The sequence below is a fragment of the Lineus longissimus genome, chromosome 19, assembly GCF_910592395.1.
Source record: "Lineus longissimus chromosome 19, tnLinLong1.2, whole genome shotgun sequence".
Lineage (NCBI taxonomy): Eukaryota > Metazoa > Nemertea > Pilidiophora > Heteronemertea > Lineidae > Lineus > Lineus longissimus.
The window spans coordinates 13,423,734-13,442,060 of NC_088326.1; the positions used below are offsets into that span (position 1 = coordinate 13,423,734).

At 43.5% G+C, this 18,327-nt stretch overlaps 1 protein-coding gene across 13 annotated transcripts in view; it reads right to left on the bottom strand.

The window, feature by feature from the left end:
• The window catches only part of LOC135503169 (oxidation resistance protein 1-like), a 36,440-nt gene that overhangs the window by 12,927 nt on the left and 5,186 nt on the right, over positions 1 to 18,327 (bottom strand). For 3 of the 13 annotated variants that reach the window (XR_010449869.1, XM_064796569.1, XM_064796565.1), the window contains exons 2-14: positions 17,112 to 17,299; positions 14,284 to 14,372; positions 10,406 to 10,513; positions 9,451 to 9,546; positions 8,272 to 8,475; positions 7,479 to 7,499; positions 6,790 to 6,825; positions 5,896 to 6,077; positions 4,602 to 5,668; positions 4,187 to 4,222; positions 3,464 to 3,499; positions 3,228 to 3,260; positions 2,072 to 2,254 (exon numbers count right to left, since the gene is read on the bottom strand). Coding sequence is in view for 12 of the 13 variants with exons in the window: in XM_064796569.1 (XP_064652639.1) it covers positions 2,072 to 2,254; positions 3,228 to 3,260; positions 3,464 to 3,499; positions 4,187 to 4,222; positions 4,602 to 5,668; positions 5,896 to 6,077; positions 6,790 to 6,825; positions 7,479 to 7,499; positions 8,272 to 8,475; positions 9,451 to 9,546; positions 10,406 to 10,513; positions 14,284 to 14,372; positions 17,112 to 17,299 (2,279 nt within the window). In the remaining variant the exon portion in view is untranslated. The remainder of the gene's footprint in view (positions 1 to 2,071; positions 2,255 to 3,227; positions 3,261 to 3,463; positions 3,500 to 4,186; positions 4,223 to 4,601; positions 5,669 to 5,895; positions 6,078 to 6,789; positions 6,826 to 7,478; positions 7,500 to 8,271; positions 8,476 to 9,450; positions 9,547 to 10,405; positions 10,514 to 14,283; positions 14,373 to 17,111; positions 17,300 to 18,327) is intronic. The other 10 variants (XM_064796577.1, XM_064796573.1, XM_064796566.1 and 7 more) reach the window with 9 other exon arrangements.

Sequence of the window (18,327 nt, forward strand, 5' to 3'; positions counted from 1 at the left end):
GCCGTGAAAGCCCCAAGAGCCAAAGCTGGGATTGATGCACGGGAGATGAGACACATTTGGGGAGGGAAAGTTTCTGAAAGGCCCAGTCCAACACTTCAGCAGTCATTTTCATAGTTATTACCAGGCAGTGACAATAAACATTGTATATTTTGAGTTTATGAAGAATGGTTGCAGCAAACTTGAGTCGTAGATTGGCTGGACTGGGCCTGAAGGCTGATACCCAATACCAAATATATTGAAAATACAAACAAAGATGTCAAATCATTTTGTTACAAAGATTCAATACACTCTTTATATATTTCTTTGACGGAGTTAAATAAGATAGGAGTTAAGAGTTATCATGATAGCTAGTTTCTTAGGCACCAATACAAGGCCAAAATACGCCATCCAAGATTAGTATAAGACTTGAGAGAAAGCATGCAGAATGAGGAACGTGGTGTTTCACCTTGTTGGGTGAGTAGCGGGACTTTCTGACCAGTCACACGATATGCCTGCAGCCTCTAATACAGCAGTTTACAGCTGAAATAGCACTGCTTTCACAGGCATTTGAGGTCAGTTACATTATCTAAGCTAATGACAGTCATTGGAGTTAATCCAATGCCTGTGAATCAGTGCGGTTTTTTGCATACTTTGCTGCAGAGAAGCAGGATTCAGTGTAAAGCAGAGAGTTGTTGAGCAGAAGATGGCACAGATCAACAACAAACACAGTTGGATTGGAATGATCATGTACCTTTTCTGATGCATCCAAGAAATCCGCTCCACACAGGACTTAGTAAGGTTCATTATTGTCATTCTGTCAAAATCCCACTACTCATCCTTTAAAGGTGGACTCCCACTCCTCCTTTAAGACATCAAGTCAAGAAGTATACACAGCAAGTGACTGAAGCATGTTGAATGGCACTCTATAGTATATTCTCTATAGTATATTCTCTATAGTATATTCTCTATAGTATATTCTCTATAGTATATTCTCTATAATATATTCTCTATAATATATTCATAACTTTCCCATTTCCATGATTACAAAGTGCCGAACTCTGAATGCCACAAGCTTGAAAGAGAAAACTGTGTTGCCAAATCACTCCAAGACTCTCCAGAAAGGGGATCCTTTTTGTGCCATCAACCCCGGGGGCCTATTTTGTATTTCATCTGTGAAAATCTGTTTCTTTCAGAACTTTGAAATAACTTTCAGGAATGCGAGACTGCCCTCTTGGAGTGATTTGACAAGGTCAAGATAGATCAACAACATCAGAAATAAGAAAGTTTGTAGTGAATCCGTTTGATAAAGTGCTAAAATGTTTGTAAACATGATGAGTGAAAGGACTAAAAGGTACTGACCTAGCTCTGTACATGGAGGGACGGGAGGAACAGAAAGAAAACAATCAATTAATTGATGAATACTGATGATCGACAATCATCAATTTGTACAATTGATAATCAATTGCAAACAAACAGGCTGAAGGGTTCGGCTCAAATGCAGAATCCGTGGCAAATTCCCGAAAAGGTCATCACTACCAAAAGGTTCTATGGCTAACTCTAAGCAAAACCTCTCTTTGAGCATTTGTCAGGGATTCTGCAATCAAGCGGAGGATGCCTTCAACATCACTGCAGTATGTACTCATGTGCATGTAACAAGTAGTGATTCACAAATGATATTCTGTGCGTAACACATAAACTACACACTGAAGGTACATATCTAACGTTGATAATTACACCTTTCAAAAGATTAGGAATGTTCCAGAATAGACCCTAAGAAGTCAGCTCCACCTAATCCATACCCGGGATTGCCACAAACTGACTGACGTGTGACTCTGCCTGCACCAACACTGCCCAACATGCTGGAACACGTCTGACCTGAACATCCATTCTGGACGAACCATAGACGTTGGACGTCTCACATGCAAGTTACACAATCCTCTCACAATCACTACCAAGCTTGTCAGTAGTATTCTTTGTCGGCATCCTCCAGGAGCATATCTGATGCTTACCAATCACATGCCCCCACCCCATTTTCTTCACCTCACTGATGTGCTTCATCCCTCAAGGTGGTCAACTGACTACTCATACTCACCATCAATTGACTGGAACAATTCAGGCTTGTCCTCCAACCTGACAGCACTCTCCACCTCCAGTTCAATGACCGCTTTCTCCCCCTTGCCCGCGGCTGAGAGCTCGTCTGGTTTGCTGGTCGTCATTGAGTTACTAACGGTGTCGGAAATGATCTGAAAAGGCTTGGTGTACCAGGTGCTGTTACCTGGAAGATGAAGAGGGGACAGTAGACACAGCCAAAGATAACTGCATTGACGACTTTATCTGAAACATGCCTATTTCCCTGAGGCTTTACCATGACTGGCAAGAGTCTTCATGTGGCTGTGATCTGAAATGATGAGAAGTCATGAAGAAACTTACCGGGTAGCCACATCGGAGAGCAAGGTGTGGCCTTCTGGCTCCTGACTGGTTTTACAGTAACTGTACACACAACGCAGACAGTGTATGGTAATCAGGGACACCTTGGGTACTGGAATTGATGCCATCTCTCCCCTCCTTCAATCAGCAATCATTGCTGTGGGTTTTACCACCGAGGTGCCCCCTACTTATAAGGGAATACCAAATATCACCAAAAACCTGTTTTAACCTAAGCCACTCGTGCAATTTAGAGACTAGTCCGTCCCGACAGCAAGTCATACAAAGCCTTTATCTACATTGCTGGTGTTACAAGCAGGGACTATTAAGATAGGTAATCTACAACTTCCACAACTCCTCATGACCACAAAATCACCATTGAGAAACCAAGCTTGTGTACACTACCGGTACTGCTGTGAGCTCATTTAGTACACCGGTAGTAATGTTGTGCCCAACATCAAATTTATGCCTGAGAAACACAGATTTTATGTTGGGCGCTGAAAATTAATGTTGGAAATTCGATGACACAAAATTTGTTCCAAAATTGATGAAAACCTGTTAAAATTGTGTAAGACCCCCCAAAAAAAATTCAAAAAATTTTTTTGTGATTATTTAAAAAAAAAAATCTCTCAGATTTTCAAGAAATACAGAAAAAAATATTTTTTGAAATGTGTCATTTGTTTTCACATTTTTTACAAAAATTTAACACACATGTTTGTTGCTCCAAATAAAAATCATGGAGTTACGTCATTCTGAATAGGCAGTGTCTAAGACTACTAATCTACTCCATAATCCACACCACTCAACCTCGACTCAAGACTTACGATTCCATTCAATGACAATACGACCAGGAGCACCTGAGAGGGAAGGCACCAAGTCAATTGTGTACAATCATTAAGACTATATGTGTTGTGATGTGACCTTTTGAACATTGGTCAAATTTCAGTGAAAAGGGCGCTATTCAAGTGTTATCTCTTCATTTATTTACAATCCTTTTCCAAGCAGCATCATGCATCTGTATAATACAACAGTTTAGCTGGCAACTTTGATGAAAACTTACGATCGCTCATATCGACGAAGAGAAAACCAGGCATACCTGATGATTGAACAGAAATATGTAGTCATTTTCGAGAAATTAGGACAGAAATACTGAGAAGCTAAAAACTGAAGGAACTACGGCACCCTGGGGAATCGTTCATAAACTTACCAAGATTCATTAACGAACAGGTGGTATTGTCAGCAAGTTGAGGAACTGATTGTCCAGGGTGAACGGGCCTATAATGTTACCTGTTCTCAAGGAATGTGACCTGTATTTTCTAAAGGATTAACAATCAAATCAACTGAAATAAGTAATCTGCCATGTACTACACTTGTGTGAATAATCTCAAACAACTCTGTGTTATTTGAATAACCCAAGGCATTTAGAAAAGTCGGGATGAAAATAATGAACCAACCTGTCATGTAACAAGTCAATAAATCTATGAAAACAAAAGATGAATATTACACGTGAAGCAGGACAGAATCTGCAACCAAAGCAGGTTAAACTGGGCATGTCAAGTCACACCAGAGGACAACTATCAATATCGTGGGACACAGAAATGTTGTCGAATTTGAGGAGATTTGTCCATTTTGGCTAAGAATTGTTGAGAGATGAAAAGACCTGTACACCAACATGTTCCAGTGAATGACGCTTTGCTGCATCACAGGGTGATGCCTGTTTTTATGACAAATTGGCTCATTGGTGTGACTTGACGTGGTGCCCCCTATAATCATGATGACTTACTGCTCCTCCTGAGAGTGACCAGCTCCGTGCCATCTTCTGATAGAGAGAAGACAATGGTCAACAAGAAGCAGATGCTAATAACAACAACAACAATAATAATAGATCTTAAACTCTGGCAGAGGCCGCCAGATCTTTGTATGCAGCGAGATAAGAATGCGGCATGAACCATGACAACCCGATTGGCGGCCACCAACATGAATGCTGTGCTTACGAGGTACGCCTCACTGTAAATCCTGTTGATAGAACATGGAATACAACAAGATTCAATTCCCGAGATAACCACACCTTTCTCTATGGTTCTTGTTTATTTTCTACAAGAGAGCAGCACCAAGTGATACCACTCCACCTGGTCATTTAGGACTTCATGAAGAAACATTAGACCATAAGCAACTTCCTACATCCTCGCTCAACTCACCTGTTTGCGTAACCTGAGTGTGTTCGAGACTCCCCTCCATTGACGATGTCATCTCGGGTGATGGAGCAACCATCGACGACTCTGCAATGTCCTTCACGCGTGCTCGATCATCCTTACTCGTTGAGAACAATCCACTTGAGAAGTCAACAAAGCTGCTAAAGTTTGGAGAGAAATTCAGCGGGCTGAACGAACCCTTGCCTAAATTTCCCGTGGGTTTTTTCAGTGGTGCGGGAATCGGGTCGGACCGTTTGAGTTTGGTGACTTCGTCGGCTTGTTCCGTGTCGTCAGTGCGAGCAGACGTCTCAGATGCGTCTGCTGCTGTCTCATCTGCTTCCTGTGGGAATGGTTTGATCGGAATCATCTTCTCTTGAGTGTTGACTCTCCCTTCACTAGCCCCAGCACCCCCTTCAAGGGCCCCAGCACCACCTTCACTGGCCCCTTCAGCCCCCTCACCACCCTCAGCGTCCACCGATCCGTACTGGAAATACATGATATTACCAATCTGCATATGTGGGGTCAGCGGTGGTGGGGATGACTCAGACTTATCCTTGTCCTCTTCTTCCATCTCGGCGATCCCACTCTCCACACTCCCAACCTTTACCTCGTCCCCAGTAGGCTCCAAACACGCGTTAATATCCTCTGTTGTGTCACGGAATCGAACATGTGCCAACTTGCCTTCGTCCGGATCCAATAGTTTCATAGCACCGTCCCGCCTCTCAGACGGGTCATCCATTATTGCACTAGCAACGCCACCTTGAGCAGGGTCAGCAACCGCGCCCACTTTGTCTATTTGGCAAGAAAAACCTGATTGGTCCGTTGTTGAGCCTCTTTCTGCCTGAAGCACAGATGACGCATCATGACTAGTCTGAACACGTTTACCGTCCGAATCCTCCAACACTTCTGAATCAACACTGGCTTTTTTATTGTTATTCTCAGATGTCACGTTCTCACTTGGTTTAGCGTCATTTGTCTGACTCTCCTGGCGTTTCCTGCTGTGTTGTGCCAGTGGGCATGTCTTGGAATGATAAACTTCTGGTTTGTGTAGCTGGGCGTGCTCGGCCACATCCCTGTGAACACAACAACAAGTCAGCAAATCATTCATGAAAGTTAACGTTATCATGTTTTTTAGACTATTGAAGATGACACCTTTTTGTTGCAATTTGCTGATGTCTTCAGCAGAAGTGAAGTGATGTGCTCACTAAGGTTCCCAACGACCCAAAGGTTTGGCACTGAAGTTGAAACAGAAAACCCCCAAACAATTCTCTAAGCAGGAACGGCGTCTATCAATGCTTACTTATTTCCTCCTTTGAGTTTCATGGCAGCAATGTCATGATACATTGCCACACTGATGACGGTGTCCATGGTCGCTATCATCCCATAGGCATCAGCACCGTGCTCGATCACCAGCGGGTCCGAGACGTTCGGGTCAAACATGATTGCGTTAGGTGTCACGAGAAGAACGCCGCTGACCACACCCTGGAGAGTGAGAGGGAGATGCGAGTTTGGATGATCAGATATATTCATGAAATAGACACACAAGCATATCAATCAACACAAGTTTAACAGAGACATCATGCCAGCGGACACTGAACAGAAAACGTTGGCCAAGCGCAAGAGATCTTGGTCTAACTTGGTTTCATTAATGGTTTATATTTCCCAACCAAACGGTTTTCTTATTTAGTTTGTTTGAAATTTTCATTGTGTTTTCCCCAAAATATGTGCAAAGTTCACCCAAAGTATATTTGCAGAATAAAAGTCTTTCTGGTTGAAGCAAATGAAAATTGAAAGAAAAGGTGCAGAGACAGTACATAAATCAAGCTATAGAAATAAAGCATTTAAAATCACAAAAATAAATCAAAGTGCCATCCAAAGACCCAGTCCCATGCGTCATTAAGAATCATTTTTGGCCCGGTTGTAAAACAAGGGACATTCAGAGCAAAAGGGGATCTTTGTTCTTGAAACCCTTCGGGGCAAAACATGTTCGTACCCTGTGTTCTCCTGTGAGCAGGGTGTAGTTATTGGCCAGTGATCCTGTTGGGTGAAGAAAGACAGAAGAAACACCACCAACCAAAGACACAGGCAGATGAAATAGACAAGCAGTATTGTAGTGGAGCAAAAAAGATTCAAAATAAGCGTTAATTTTCACAAATCTTCCCGCACAGGCATGCTAATTCAACAGTTTCATCACCTTCTCGAGAACTTGGTCAATCGAGCCGTATTGGACCTGATAATTCATGAAATAAATCGTTAACTGATCTTTGAAATAATTAAACTTCACCGTAGTTGTAAAACCATGCAAACAAGAGTCGCTCAGTTCTGCCAGATATGTAAGCATGCATCGAACAGGCAAGTGGTGCCCTCAGGTGGCAATGTGGCCAACAACTGCCCCTCATCCCCATGACAACACCTTCTCAAGCTTGGCTAGCACAGATGAGAGTTACATCTTGGAATTCAGGTTTCAACTGACCACGACCACAGTCCCATTTTCAACCACCAATGCCCCGTTTTCATCTGATGGAAGGCAGAGAAAAAGGATGGACATCTCAAGCTATCCACTGGAGCAACACGGTCACATTACATCACAATCTTTTTCTGAGTGCTATCATATCACCCACACTTTATTCAAGTACAGGCCTACTGTATTGAGATGCACACATAGAGGTCAAGTTCATTCAAACACCGACCACTTGAGCTTTGAGGCCTTGTTTCTCGGCCTGGTATTTGGTATGATAACCGTAACAGGAATGACCAAACCTGTAAGCTTATCATGCAACCATCACAAGTCGTAAATCTTAAAACCTGGAGTCTTAGTCCAAGGCCACTCCCACAATTCAAATACATCAATTCCAAGATACCCACCCCAACATGGTCCCCTACCTGCGAATATCTCAATGGCACCTGAAACAAACCAGCCAACTGAAATGTCCACCTGGTGGAGGCTTCTTGAACCCTAAGTTTGGCTTGACCCTGCAGGCTGACACTAGTGACGCACTGAAGGCATCACGACCATCTCTGTTTTAAGGAACTACTAAGCAAAGCAAGCGCTGATCATACACACCACGTGACACGAGACATGATCAGTGACATGAAAGTGATCATACTCACCACGTGACACGAGACATGATCAGTGACATGAAAGTGATCATACACACCACGTGACACGAGACATGATCAGTGACATGAAAGTGATCATACTCACCACGTGACACGAGACATGATCAGTGACATGAAAGTGATCATACTCACCACGTGACACGAGACATGATCAGTGACATGAAAGTGATCATACTCACCACGTGACACGAGACATGATCAGTGACATGAAAGTGATCATACTCACCACGTGACACGAGACATGATCAGTGACATGAAAGTGATCATACTCACCACGTGACTCAAGACATGATCAGTGACATGAAAGTGATCATACTCACCACGTGACTCAAGACATGATCAGTGACATGAAGTGATACAGGACAAGACCAACAAAGCTTGTAAACTTCTCTATCGAAGATTGAAATTGAGTTGAGTTGATTTCTAAGGATGCTGCATAGAGTCTATAAAATGCCAATCAAGGTTATAGTTTAATCTATCACCTTCTGAATGTCATCAGTAGTGCATAATTTATGAACTCTCAGCGTTGTGTCACCACCAAGAGGGTCTCACTCACCTGGCCATCCGTAATGTGTTTCACATTGAGCTTGATAAACCGTTCATAACATTCGCGGTCGAGCTTCTGTGCCTCCTCCTCGGAGAGCGGTTGTGGTGGGCTCATGTCCTGAACCTTGATCGGTGACGAGACTCGCTCAGCCAGGCCAGGACCTCTTGGGGGACTCTTCACCGGGCTACCAACCTGCATTATGCACGGAATGTCCTAGGAAAGATGGAAATGGAAATATTATGGCAAAGTTCAAGAAAGTCAAAGATTGAGAGAAAATCTTCATTTTGTCAGAGCAACTTGTTAGAATAAGCCGTCATCAAGAAATAAACATCTCGTAAAGTTTACAACTCTTCAATTTCGTTTTAATCTTTAGACATAGCTACTTTTGACAAGCTACTTTCGACCAGAGTGCAGGGTTAGGTCACGGTTATCTCATACTTTGAGCCATTGTTTGTCAAAGTCAACATGGCAGGGAAGCCAGTTTAGACTTGCAAACAGATAATGCAGCAAGCTCACACACCTTTCTCAACAGAAGCCATCAAGCCCAGCCACATCTGACTCTACACGAAGCTCATACGGATGACTCTTCATACAATACAGATACTCCTCATACAATATAGATGACCCTTCATACAATACCAATGACTCTTCATACAATACAGATACTCTTCATACAATATGGATGACTCTTCTTATGATGTCTCAGTGCACTTGGTGCAAACTGTATTGCAGCTAAACTAGACCTTAGAACGCTGTCTTAACCCTCCACAAACACACCATTTTTGCGGGGTGCTTGAGTCAATATGGTATAGAGTTACATCAAGCCCAGACCAGAGTGCAGTTAGACGCAACAGTACAAGAAGCTGCAACAGACATATTTCTTTGACGTTCCTTCCTTCTCACATCTTCTCAGTCGCAAAGTTTCACTTCACCTGAAACACCTACCTTTCTACAGCAACCCAACGAGCACACAGCCGCCAACAGGTGGCGCTAATAGGTGGCGTTGGTGGTCAAGTAAAGAATGAGACAGATTTGAAATGAATGTGAGTGAAAAGAGAACTTCAGGAGCAGGAGATTTTATTCAACATTTGCAACCTGAATTTGTCCTGGTATTGACCCGATAATCAAAATTCAGTCTAACTTGTGAGTAAAATCTCTGCTCCAGATGATAAACCAATGTGAACTTACAGGAGGTTTGTGCTTAGGAGGAGAAGAGGCGAGCGGACTTGCTGGTGCGTCATCACTGGCGCTCGAGTAATAGTCCAAGTCTGGCACAAACAGTGTCTGAAACAACATGCACAGTTCAGGGCCCAATATCATCAAACCTTAATGCCACTTCTGTTTATGCTCTATGATGATCAAATGGAAATGAACACTAACCTGGAATGAGCATAACAAGAGTGGTATTCAAGTTAATGAGACCAGGCTCAGGGCTCGACAGATCTGATCTACTGCGTGAGGTTCGTATGAAAATGGCCTCAGAGAAGACGATATGGAGACAGAAGTCTCTGCTCCTGAGTTCTTTCTCAGGCCATCTTGCACCCCTCTCAGAGGCAATGGCCTGCCCACAGAATCTTTAAAGCCCTGAGTAATTACACACATGCAGTGCTTGCAACACCCTGGGGAGGAGGGTATATTTTGCAGCAAGCAAGCTTTCTTATCCCTTTTTGGTTGAAGTCACTTTGAAGTTTTGCTGCAGCGCAGTCTTTTAGTTGAGTTCTCAGAGATTGTAACTCGGTTTGAAGGGGACCAGCAGTCTCATCACTGCTTGGAGGTTATCATAAGAACAGTAAAGAAAGGGTGCAAAATCAAAGGAACTGAATCTGAAGGCAGGAGCCTTAGACTTTGGCTTTCAGAGGACAGAATTTCAACTGCACACAGAATAACTTCCTTGTTTAAGTAATGTGTCACTAGACAGGGCTCTGAGGGTCCAAGGGACCTGACTGAGTTATAGAGGACATTTTGAGCAGAGCCGGCCAATACACAGGGTCACCAAACAAATGCTGAGCCGAACTTCATGAGGGTTCTCACTTGCACCATGGTTCCAGGCTGCCACCTCTAGCTCTCTTTACAGAACTACTCAAGTCAGCTAAAGAATGGAGTCAAGGTCATGACTGTGACCTTGACATGAAGGTTAACATACCTGTCCTGGGAAAATGAAGCGTGTTGATAATCTGTTGAGGTTGCAGAGTTCTGACGGAGTCGTGTCAAACTGGGCTGCTATCTTCGGCAGAGTGTCGCTGTTCTTGACCTGGAGGAGAGGATTGATGGTATACATTAGACACATTAGATGCAGGAGGACAAGGACAATAGATTGAAAAATCTGTTAATGGTGAATAGATGAGCCTGGGCTTACGGCCAAACAGTGAAGATGGGTGATCATTTCCAATTTATTCATAAACAGGCAACCCGTTCCTCTGACTCGCCTTTTGTGGAAATAGCACTCATAAAACTGAAAGATACAGTAGTATAGGGTTAACTGAGTACAACTGAAGGATCCAGTAGTATAGGGTTAACTGAGTACAACTGAAGGATACAGTAGTATAGGGTTAACTGAGTACAACTGAAGGATACAGTAGTATAGGGTTAACTGAGTACAACTGAAGGATACAGTAGTATAGGGTTAACTGAGTACAACTGAAGGATACAGTAGTATAGGGTTAACTGAGTACAACTGAAGGATACAGTAGTTTTGGGTTAACTGAGTACAACTGAAGGATACAGTAGTATAGGGTTAACTGAGTACAACTGAAGGATACAGTAGTATAGGGTTAACTGAGTACAACTGAAGGATACAGTAGTTTTGGGTTAACTGAGTCCAACTGAAGGATACAGTAGTATAGGGTTAACTGAGTACAACTGAAGGATACAGTAGTATAGGGTTAACTGAGTACAACTGAAGGATACAGTAGTATAGGGTTAACTGAGTACAGCCTCGTACAAGTTGTAATGAAGTACGAGTTAACTACACGATCATCTGGCAGATTTGACGAGGGAGCGTGGTTATAATGTGAACACCTCATTATAATCCCATACATCATGTTGCTAGTCTTGCACGCATCATTTAATGGCATCATCAGAATGTATGCGATGGCTGCTCGAGATTGTTTACGCCAAGTATTGATTTCAAATGGCCGTGGTTCATTATCGTGATTAGTTGGTGATACATCAGGCCCGCTTCTGAGATCTGTCTCTCAATGTTGGTTTAGTGAGCAGTGCTCTATTTGTGATCGAAAGCCCACCGGCAAATCCGCAGCCCCATGACTCCCGTCGCCCGTCCCTGAGAAGAGGTGCCCCACGGCAATCAGAGTGAACTCATCTGTGTACAGCCACCGTGGTACTGATGTTTAACGTGGGGCTAATGAAGTAGAGATGGTTGAGATCATAATGTCATATCGATGCTAATCATGCCATGGTGACGGACAAGCTTATACCTTCATCAAGCAAAGGATGTTTTTGCAGATATCGAGGGTTGTGAAAATAAAGGCTTTTACGGTTTTCATCAGATTACATGTATATCTGCAGCGAGAATCTTGGATGTCATTGAGGTCAGATGGCCAATAGGGGGTGGGGTCACAACACACAGACCTTCGGATGACAACACGACCAATATAGAACTGTTTATGCAGCGCTCAGTGTATCTCTGATCGCATGGCTGACGGGAGAGTCGCATGGCTGACGAGAGAGTCACATGGCTGACGAGAGAGTCGCATGGCTGACGAGAGTGTCACATGGCCGACGAGAGAGTCACATGGCTGACGAGAGAGTCGCATGGCTGACGAGAGAGTCACATGGCTGACGAGAGAGTCGCATGGCTGACGAGAGTGTCGCGTGTTGCAATCTCTCGTCACTAATCAGCTGATTATTCTCCCGAAGTGTCACCGCATCATTTCAATGACAGATCGTTCGCACTGGTGTCAGAACAAATACAAGCATTAGGACAGAGTTATGACTTGGCTGGTTATAAAGTCAATGGTCGTTTGGTGTTTTGACTGTCAGCCTCAGAGCTGTCATGGGAAACTATGATAGCTCAACTGGCAGAGCATTTGACTGGTAATCAAAAGATCTGTGGTTCAAATCCAAATCAAGGCAACTGACTTTTCTGTAATTATATTCATTACATCCTTTCTGACTGTCAGATATGATGAGGTGTCAGAAGTATTGGGCACAGGATCTTTGTTCAAGAGGCTGTGCGTTCTATTCAGGTCCCACCTCACCAGAGGACAACTCATCAAAACAGCCTTGGCTTTCTCTGGTTTCTGTTTTCAAATACTATGTACTGATGATGTGCTTCTGAGATGACCCTCTGGAGAAACCATTTCATTTCACAATTTCAAATGCCACCATCACTCTAAACAACCTCTTTATGTAACAACAAACCAATATGACCTTTGAGACAATCGCATCAGAAAAATAGCCCACAGCGATTTCATCAGTTTATCCTTGACATTTAACGAAGAGGAGGATTGGCTCAACCTCTGAGACGACCTATCCAAGAAACTGGCCAAACCCATTCCTCAACCTGAGTAAAACCCCTCTGACATGCCCCCAGCAAAACAGCCCCATCGATTTCATCATATTTAATGTCAATATCACTCTAAACATCTCTTTATTTAGCAATACTGGGTGGGGGAAGATTAAAGCCTGATAAACAAGATTTTAAATCAAATTTTCTCTTCGCAGAAAAAGCAAGAGCTGATCGTCTATGAATGTTTATAACACTTAACTGACAGTGGTCACAGTGCAGTTATTCAGCATCTAAATCTGTGATTTCATAAATCAAAGCAGATTTTTTCAACTGATAAGCCTTGGCCGGATACCCTGAAGGCTTTTAGTGAGTTTGGCATCACAAGCCTGAACAGCAGATGCCATATTATACAAGCTTCTTCTTGACTCAACCACATTTCGCAAGAAATGTTGCATATTATGCCACGTTTCTACAGCAAACCACACATGGCTCGTCAACACACATCCGTCTCTCAACCCTGGAACTTATTGATTTCAGTCTCTTCACCTCACCCATGATGTTCGCTGCGCATAGCACATTTCACACATATCATAGGTATCCATGGTGTATGCAGAGACTGATTATCGATTTTCTATGGTTACTAAGTATACTATAGTGGGTGGTGGAACCAAGTAACCGCTGTAATCAAATTCAAAACAAAACTTACAGGGTGACCCAAAAATGTCTCATCATTTTTATGTTGCAATTGATTTGACTTTTAAAAGTGATGAGTGAATCAAACACTCCTCACTCGGGCTGATAAAAACAATTCAAGCTTCTCAATAAGATATGCAGAGCTTTAAAGGCATATGTTGTTCCTACAGATATATTCATCCTTGGTTCCATCATATCTAGTGTGTATTTCTAACACCAGGTGACACCAATGGTCAGTCGCATGCATGCATGCTTGTGCTGTCTGTGAGTAGTTGGTGTAACCTGTTACAGATTTGTCATGCCTGACTTAATAACTGAATCACTATCATGATCATTTGGACTTGCTTTGTGGGTGATGACGTCACCTGAACAACTCTATTGACAATTCCAACCACTCAAGTTCAATGACTTCATTGGCACCTGAACCCTTAGACAATAGACAACATTCAAGTTGAATTCTGACACGATCTGTGCATTACAAACACTGGATGAGTGTTTACCTGCCCTTGCCCTGGTTGAGAGTCAATGTTACATCACATCCCATTCATCAAGGCTAACTGACAATTAGCAACTACAATAGGATCTATTGAAGGCAGTCAATGACAGCTTAATGAGCTTAGGGGAAAGGTGAGCGAAGCGTGAAAGTGTGCCCACTCCCAGAATGTGACCCAAAACACGCTTCCCGAAATTGGTGGCTTGCATTGGAACTGACTTTTTCCTCCTTGTCCGTCAAAGGCATTCAAGTGTGTTGGTCAACCATGACTATCTCCTTTGTCCCTCCACCATAAGGCCTAGTTTCTCCTTATGACATCACTATTTCGGACACTCAGCACCCCATTTCTGGAAAGGAGTATACCTACCCTATAATCCATGGTTCCCTTGGGTTTAATGATGACTCGAGCTTTCTTGTTATTCTCAGTGTTATTCCCTGCCAAGCCATCGTTCGAATCTGAAAATAGACAATGTTGATAATGGGCTTAATAAAAACTTCTTCTAATGCCACAGCATCTAAAGACAACAGGATCCTTCAACCTGGTGCCTATGAAAGTGGAAGCAAAACACTCTTGTTTGAGATGCACACCCAACAGTCAGTCCCTTACGAAGTCAGCTGTCATAGAGTGTTCTGCCTGAGAGCCCAAGGGTAGTGATCTCTGGCTACTGATTCAATGCCACCAACCCTCCACATTTCCTCTCTGCCTGAGACCCCCAGGGTAGTGATCTCTGGCCAGTGATTCAATGCCACCAACCCTCCACAGTTCCTCTCTGCCTGAGAGCCCAAGGGTAGTGATCTCTGGCTACTGATTCAATGCCACCAACCCTCCACATTTCCTCTCTGCCTGAGACCCCCAGGGTAGTGATCTCTGGCCAGTGATTCAATGCCACCAACCCTCCACAGTTCCTCTCAGCCTGAGAGCCCAAGGGTAGTGATCTCTGGCCACTGATTCAATGCCACCAACCCTCCACAGTTCCTCTCTGCCTGAGAGCCCAAGGGTAGTGATCTCTGGCCAGTGATTCAATGCCACCAACCCTCCACAGTTCCTCTCTGCCTGAGAGCCCAAGGGTAGTGATCTCTGGCCAGTGATTCAATGCCACCAACCCTCCACAGTTCCTCTCTGCCTGAGAGCCCAAGGGTAGTGATCTCTGGCCAGTGATTCAATGCATTCAACCCTCCACAGTTCCTCTCTGCCTGAGAGCCCAAGGGTAGTGATCTCTGGCCAGTGATTCAATGCCACCAACCCTCCACAGTTCCTCTCAGCCTGAGAGCCCAAGGGTGGTGATCTCTGGCCAGTGATTCAATGCCACCAACCCTCCACAGTTCCTCTCCACACATACAGGTCCATCTTATACATGTGATCAACAGTACTAGTATTCCCCAATAAATCAATTGCAACTGAATAGCAACATCAGCCATCAACTCCAAGGATTCAAACTCAGGTGTGCCATCGCCGTTAGACAAGACTTGGGTGAGTTGATGGAATGTGACGTTGGAGACAGTTGGACATCACCTCAAGGACGGATGGGGAGAGGGTGGAGATGAACTGGACCTCATTAGAGCCGAGCAACACTACAGTTGGTTGGTGAGGTCATTGGCATTGGCATTTTAAGAGAAGACCTCCAGCTGTGGGGAGCTGTCTAAACGTGTTTACGCTTTAGATATAGCCCCAGTGGCTGGTGTAGCCATATCACATTGCTGTAGCAATGGAGCCTGGCATATCATGGATGATCGCGTAATCAATCACACCGCTTCTTGTTGATGGTCGCCAAATCATTATTGGATACACGACACATTTTCTCGGCGCTATTTTTAGCGTGTGTCCTCGTCCTAACTAGTATTGTCGTATCGCGATGGCGTCAGCCGGTGAAATTAGCCACGATTGTATGTTGAGGGGATGGTAGAAGATACGCAATCAGAATGAAATATGAGAAGGTTGCCGTCTCAAGAGCTGGAGCTTTCTTTGGGAGAGATCTTTGCCAGGTTCTCTTGATGTGTACAAGCTTTCAAGGAACGCAGGAAAAGCCTTAGTTTGGGGTGAATACAAAGAGAGTTGCACTGTAGTCTGGTGACAGAAGAAGCTCTACATACAAAGCTCTTTGCTGGATTTGAAGTCCTGTATTGAATCCCTGCTTCAAGGGGCCTCGCTTGGAATGAATGTAAGAAGGTGTGTTGAAGTGACAGTGTAAGAACCTGGTCAGAAGTTCCCTAAGAAAGGAGTCTTTGGAGGACTTGGTCAGGAAACACGACTCATGCCAAAGGGAAGTAACCATGTGTTCTCAACAGCACTGCTCTTTCTTAAATCGTTTTCTTCAAACTGCCACCATAAACACCAAGAAAGAGTCAGTCATAGTTAGTAGATGTACCACGAAAAAGACATCGACAGACAAAGACATTGAGTTGTTGATGAGATGTGGTCTCCACCTTGCTACGGACATGATCAATATGTTGGCGTTGGCAGCCATTGTTATTTTGGCACATCAAGCGACCATGAATTATTCACTCTCAACCCATCAGTGGAGACTCGACACTACTCAGAATCAATCAGTGTTGAAGTGACCTTGGCCAAGCAAGAACTGTGAAGACGTTTCTGGTGGTTGGATCAGAATAGCGAAGGCTGGGTATCAAAGAGGACGGCTTTTATGAATTTGGACAGAGCCACCTTGTTGGGTGATCTCTTCTCACTGCAGCTTCAATAGACTGTAATGCTCTGTTGTCAGGTAATCATGTAACAGGAATAAAGGACAAGAAATGTCGTCCAAAACCCCAACATTTCTGAATCAATGGAGGTCAAACAATAACAAATATATCAATAATCAAAAGAAAACTCCCAAACACATGCAAATGATGAAAACTGTTCAGAAACGAGGATGGTATCTCTAGGTGTTATCTGGCGGCCTCCTCCCAAGATAATCGCGATAACAAATGCTGGGCGATTGATCATCACACGTACCAGGCTCGAGATATATAGATTTCTTGTCCAAGAGATACATCAAGGTGATGAATTACCTCACACAATCTTTTGCACAGTTAATTGTGAATTTTATTATGATAATTTGGTTGTTCTTGGCAGCGGTTTGTTTAGGGTCTAAGAGGTGATCTCGAAATCAGAAAACCTCTAGACGCATCAAGGAAGATGTGAATGTGTCACATCTACAAAAGTGAACCCGACAGTAAATATAACGGTAAACATACCTTGTGAGTCGCTGCGCTTGAGTTCCATCCGGGACGACCTGGGACTGAGGTCGGTTACCGGGAGTGAGTCTGGTTTGGCTGAGATAGATTCACCACGCAGCTTCTCCTTTATATCTGATGACAGGTTATCCCAAGAGAGTGGGTTCATTATCCCAAGGCCAGCCGTGTCCACAGACTGGGCCTTAGTTCTGAAAATAGACAACGGGTGGAATATGAAACATTTGTTATCTGGATACCTCTATATATCGGACACTCTGGCAACACTTCATTGTGCCAACAACACCAGCTATTGACTAACTTGGCCTTCGTTCTGAAAATAGACAATCACGTACGCACATATCAAAACATGAGTAAGTCCAAAAGAGTTCTGAGGTCACCACTCTTGATTAACCCACCAACAACAGCTACACAATAATAAGTTAGACAATTGATGAAATTTTCGGTGCCTTTCAAACATGTTGGCACCGGGCCATAGAGTGTTAAAAGTGAAGGTGAGAATGATGCAAGGTCGCTGCAAGTCATGAGAAGACTGCCTCGAGGTGTGCATCAGAAAGCTCATCTACATTCCACGAGATCATCTAACGTTGTTGATCATGATCAATGCAAACAGTGCCATGACTGTCACTTGGGCACATGGAGAAGGAGGGTGATGAACCACAGTAGATCAGTGAGTTGTGAGTTGTCATTAGAGTAGGTCAGGTGAACATCGCAGGTCCGAGGCAACCAATAGTGGCAATACCAGTGGTATAGTCATGATGAGTTTAAAGCCTTTCCGACCTTGGTAAAGGCCCGAATGATATTGCAACCAATTTTTGTCACAGCGGCAGTTTTTTTACTGACCTGTGTTTGTTTTAACAAATAAAGTGTTCTACAAAAGTGTCATTTCACCAAAACACAGTCAGCTGTACTAAACTATTCAATGTTTAACTGCTTTGTCAAATCATAGCTGGAGGTTTCGATGCTTTGAACTGTCACAGTGTATGCAACTTGGTCTGTATTCTCAGATCCAAGAGGGCCTCGATGAAGTACCAAACACCTTGCTGCTATGATATTTGAGTTAAATGCGTGGGTTCTATTTTAAGTTATTATCGATTCATCGAATCATCAGAAGGTGTAAACATCCCGAGGTATGGAGTTTTGAAATGTCACCGTGAAAATACTATCACACGTACATGTACCATGAAGCGGATGATGACAAAGCTTTGGAGTATTGATT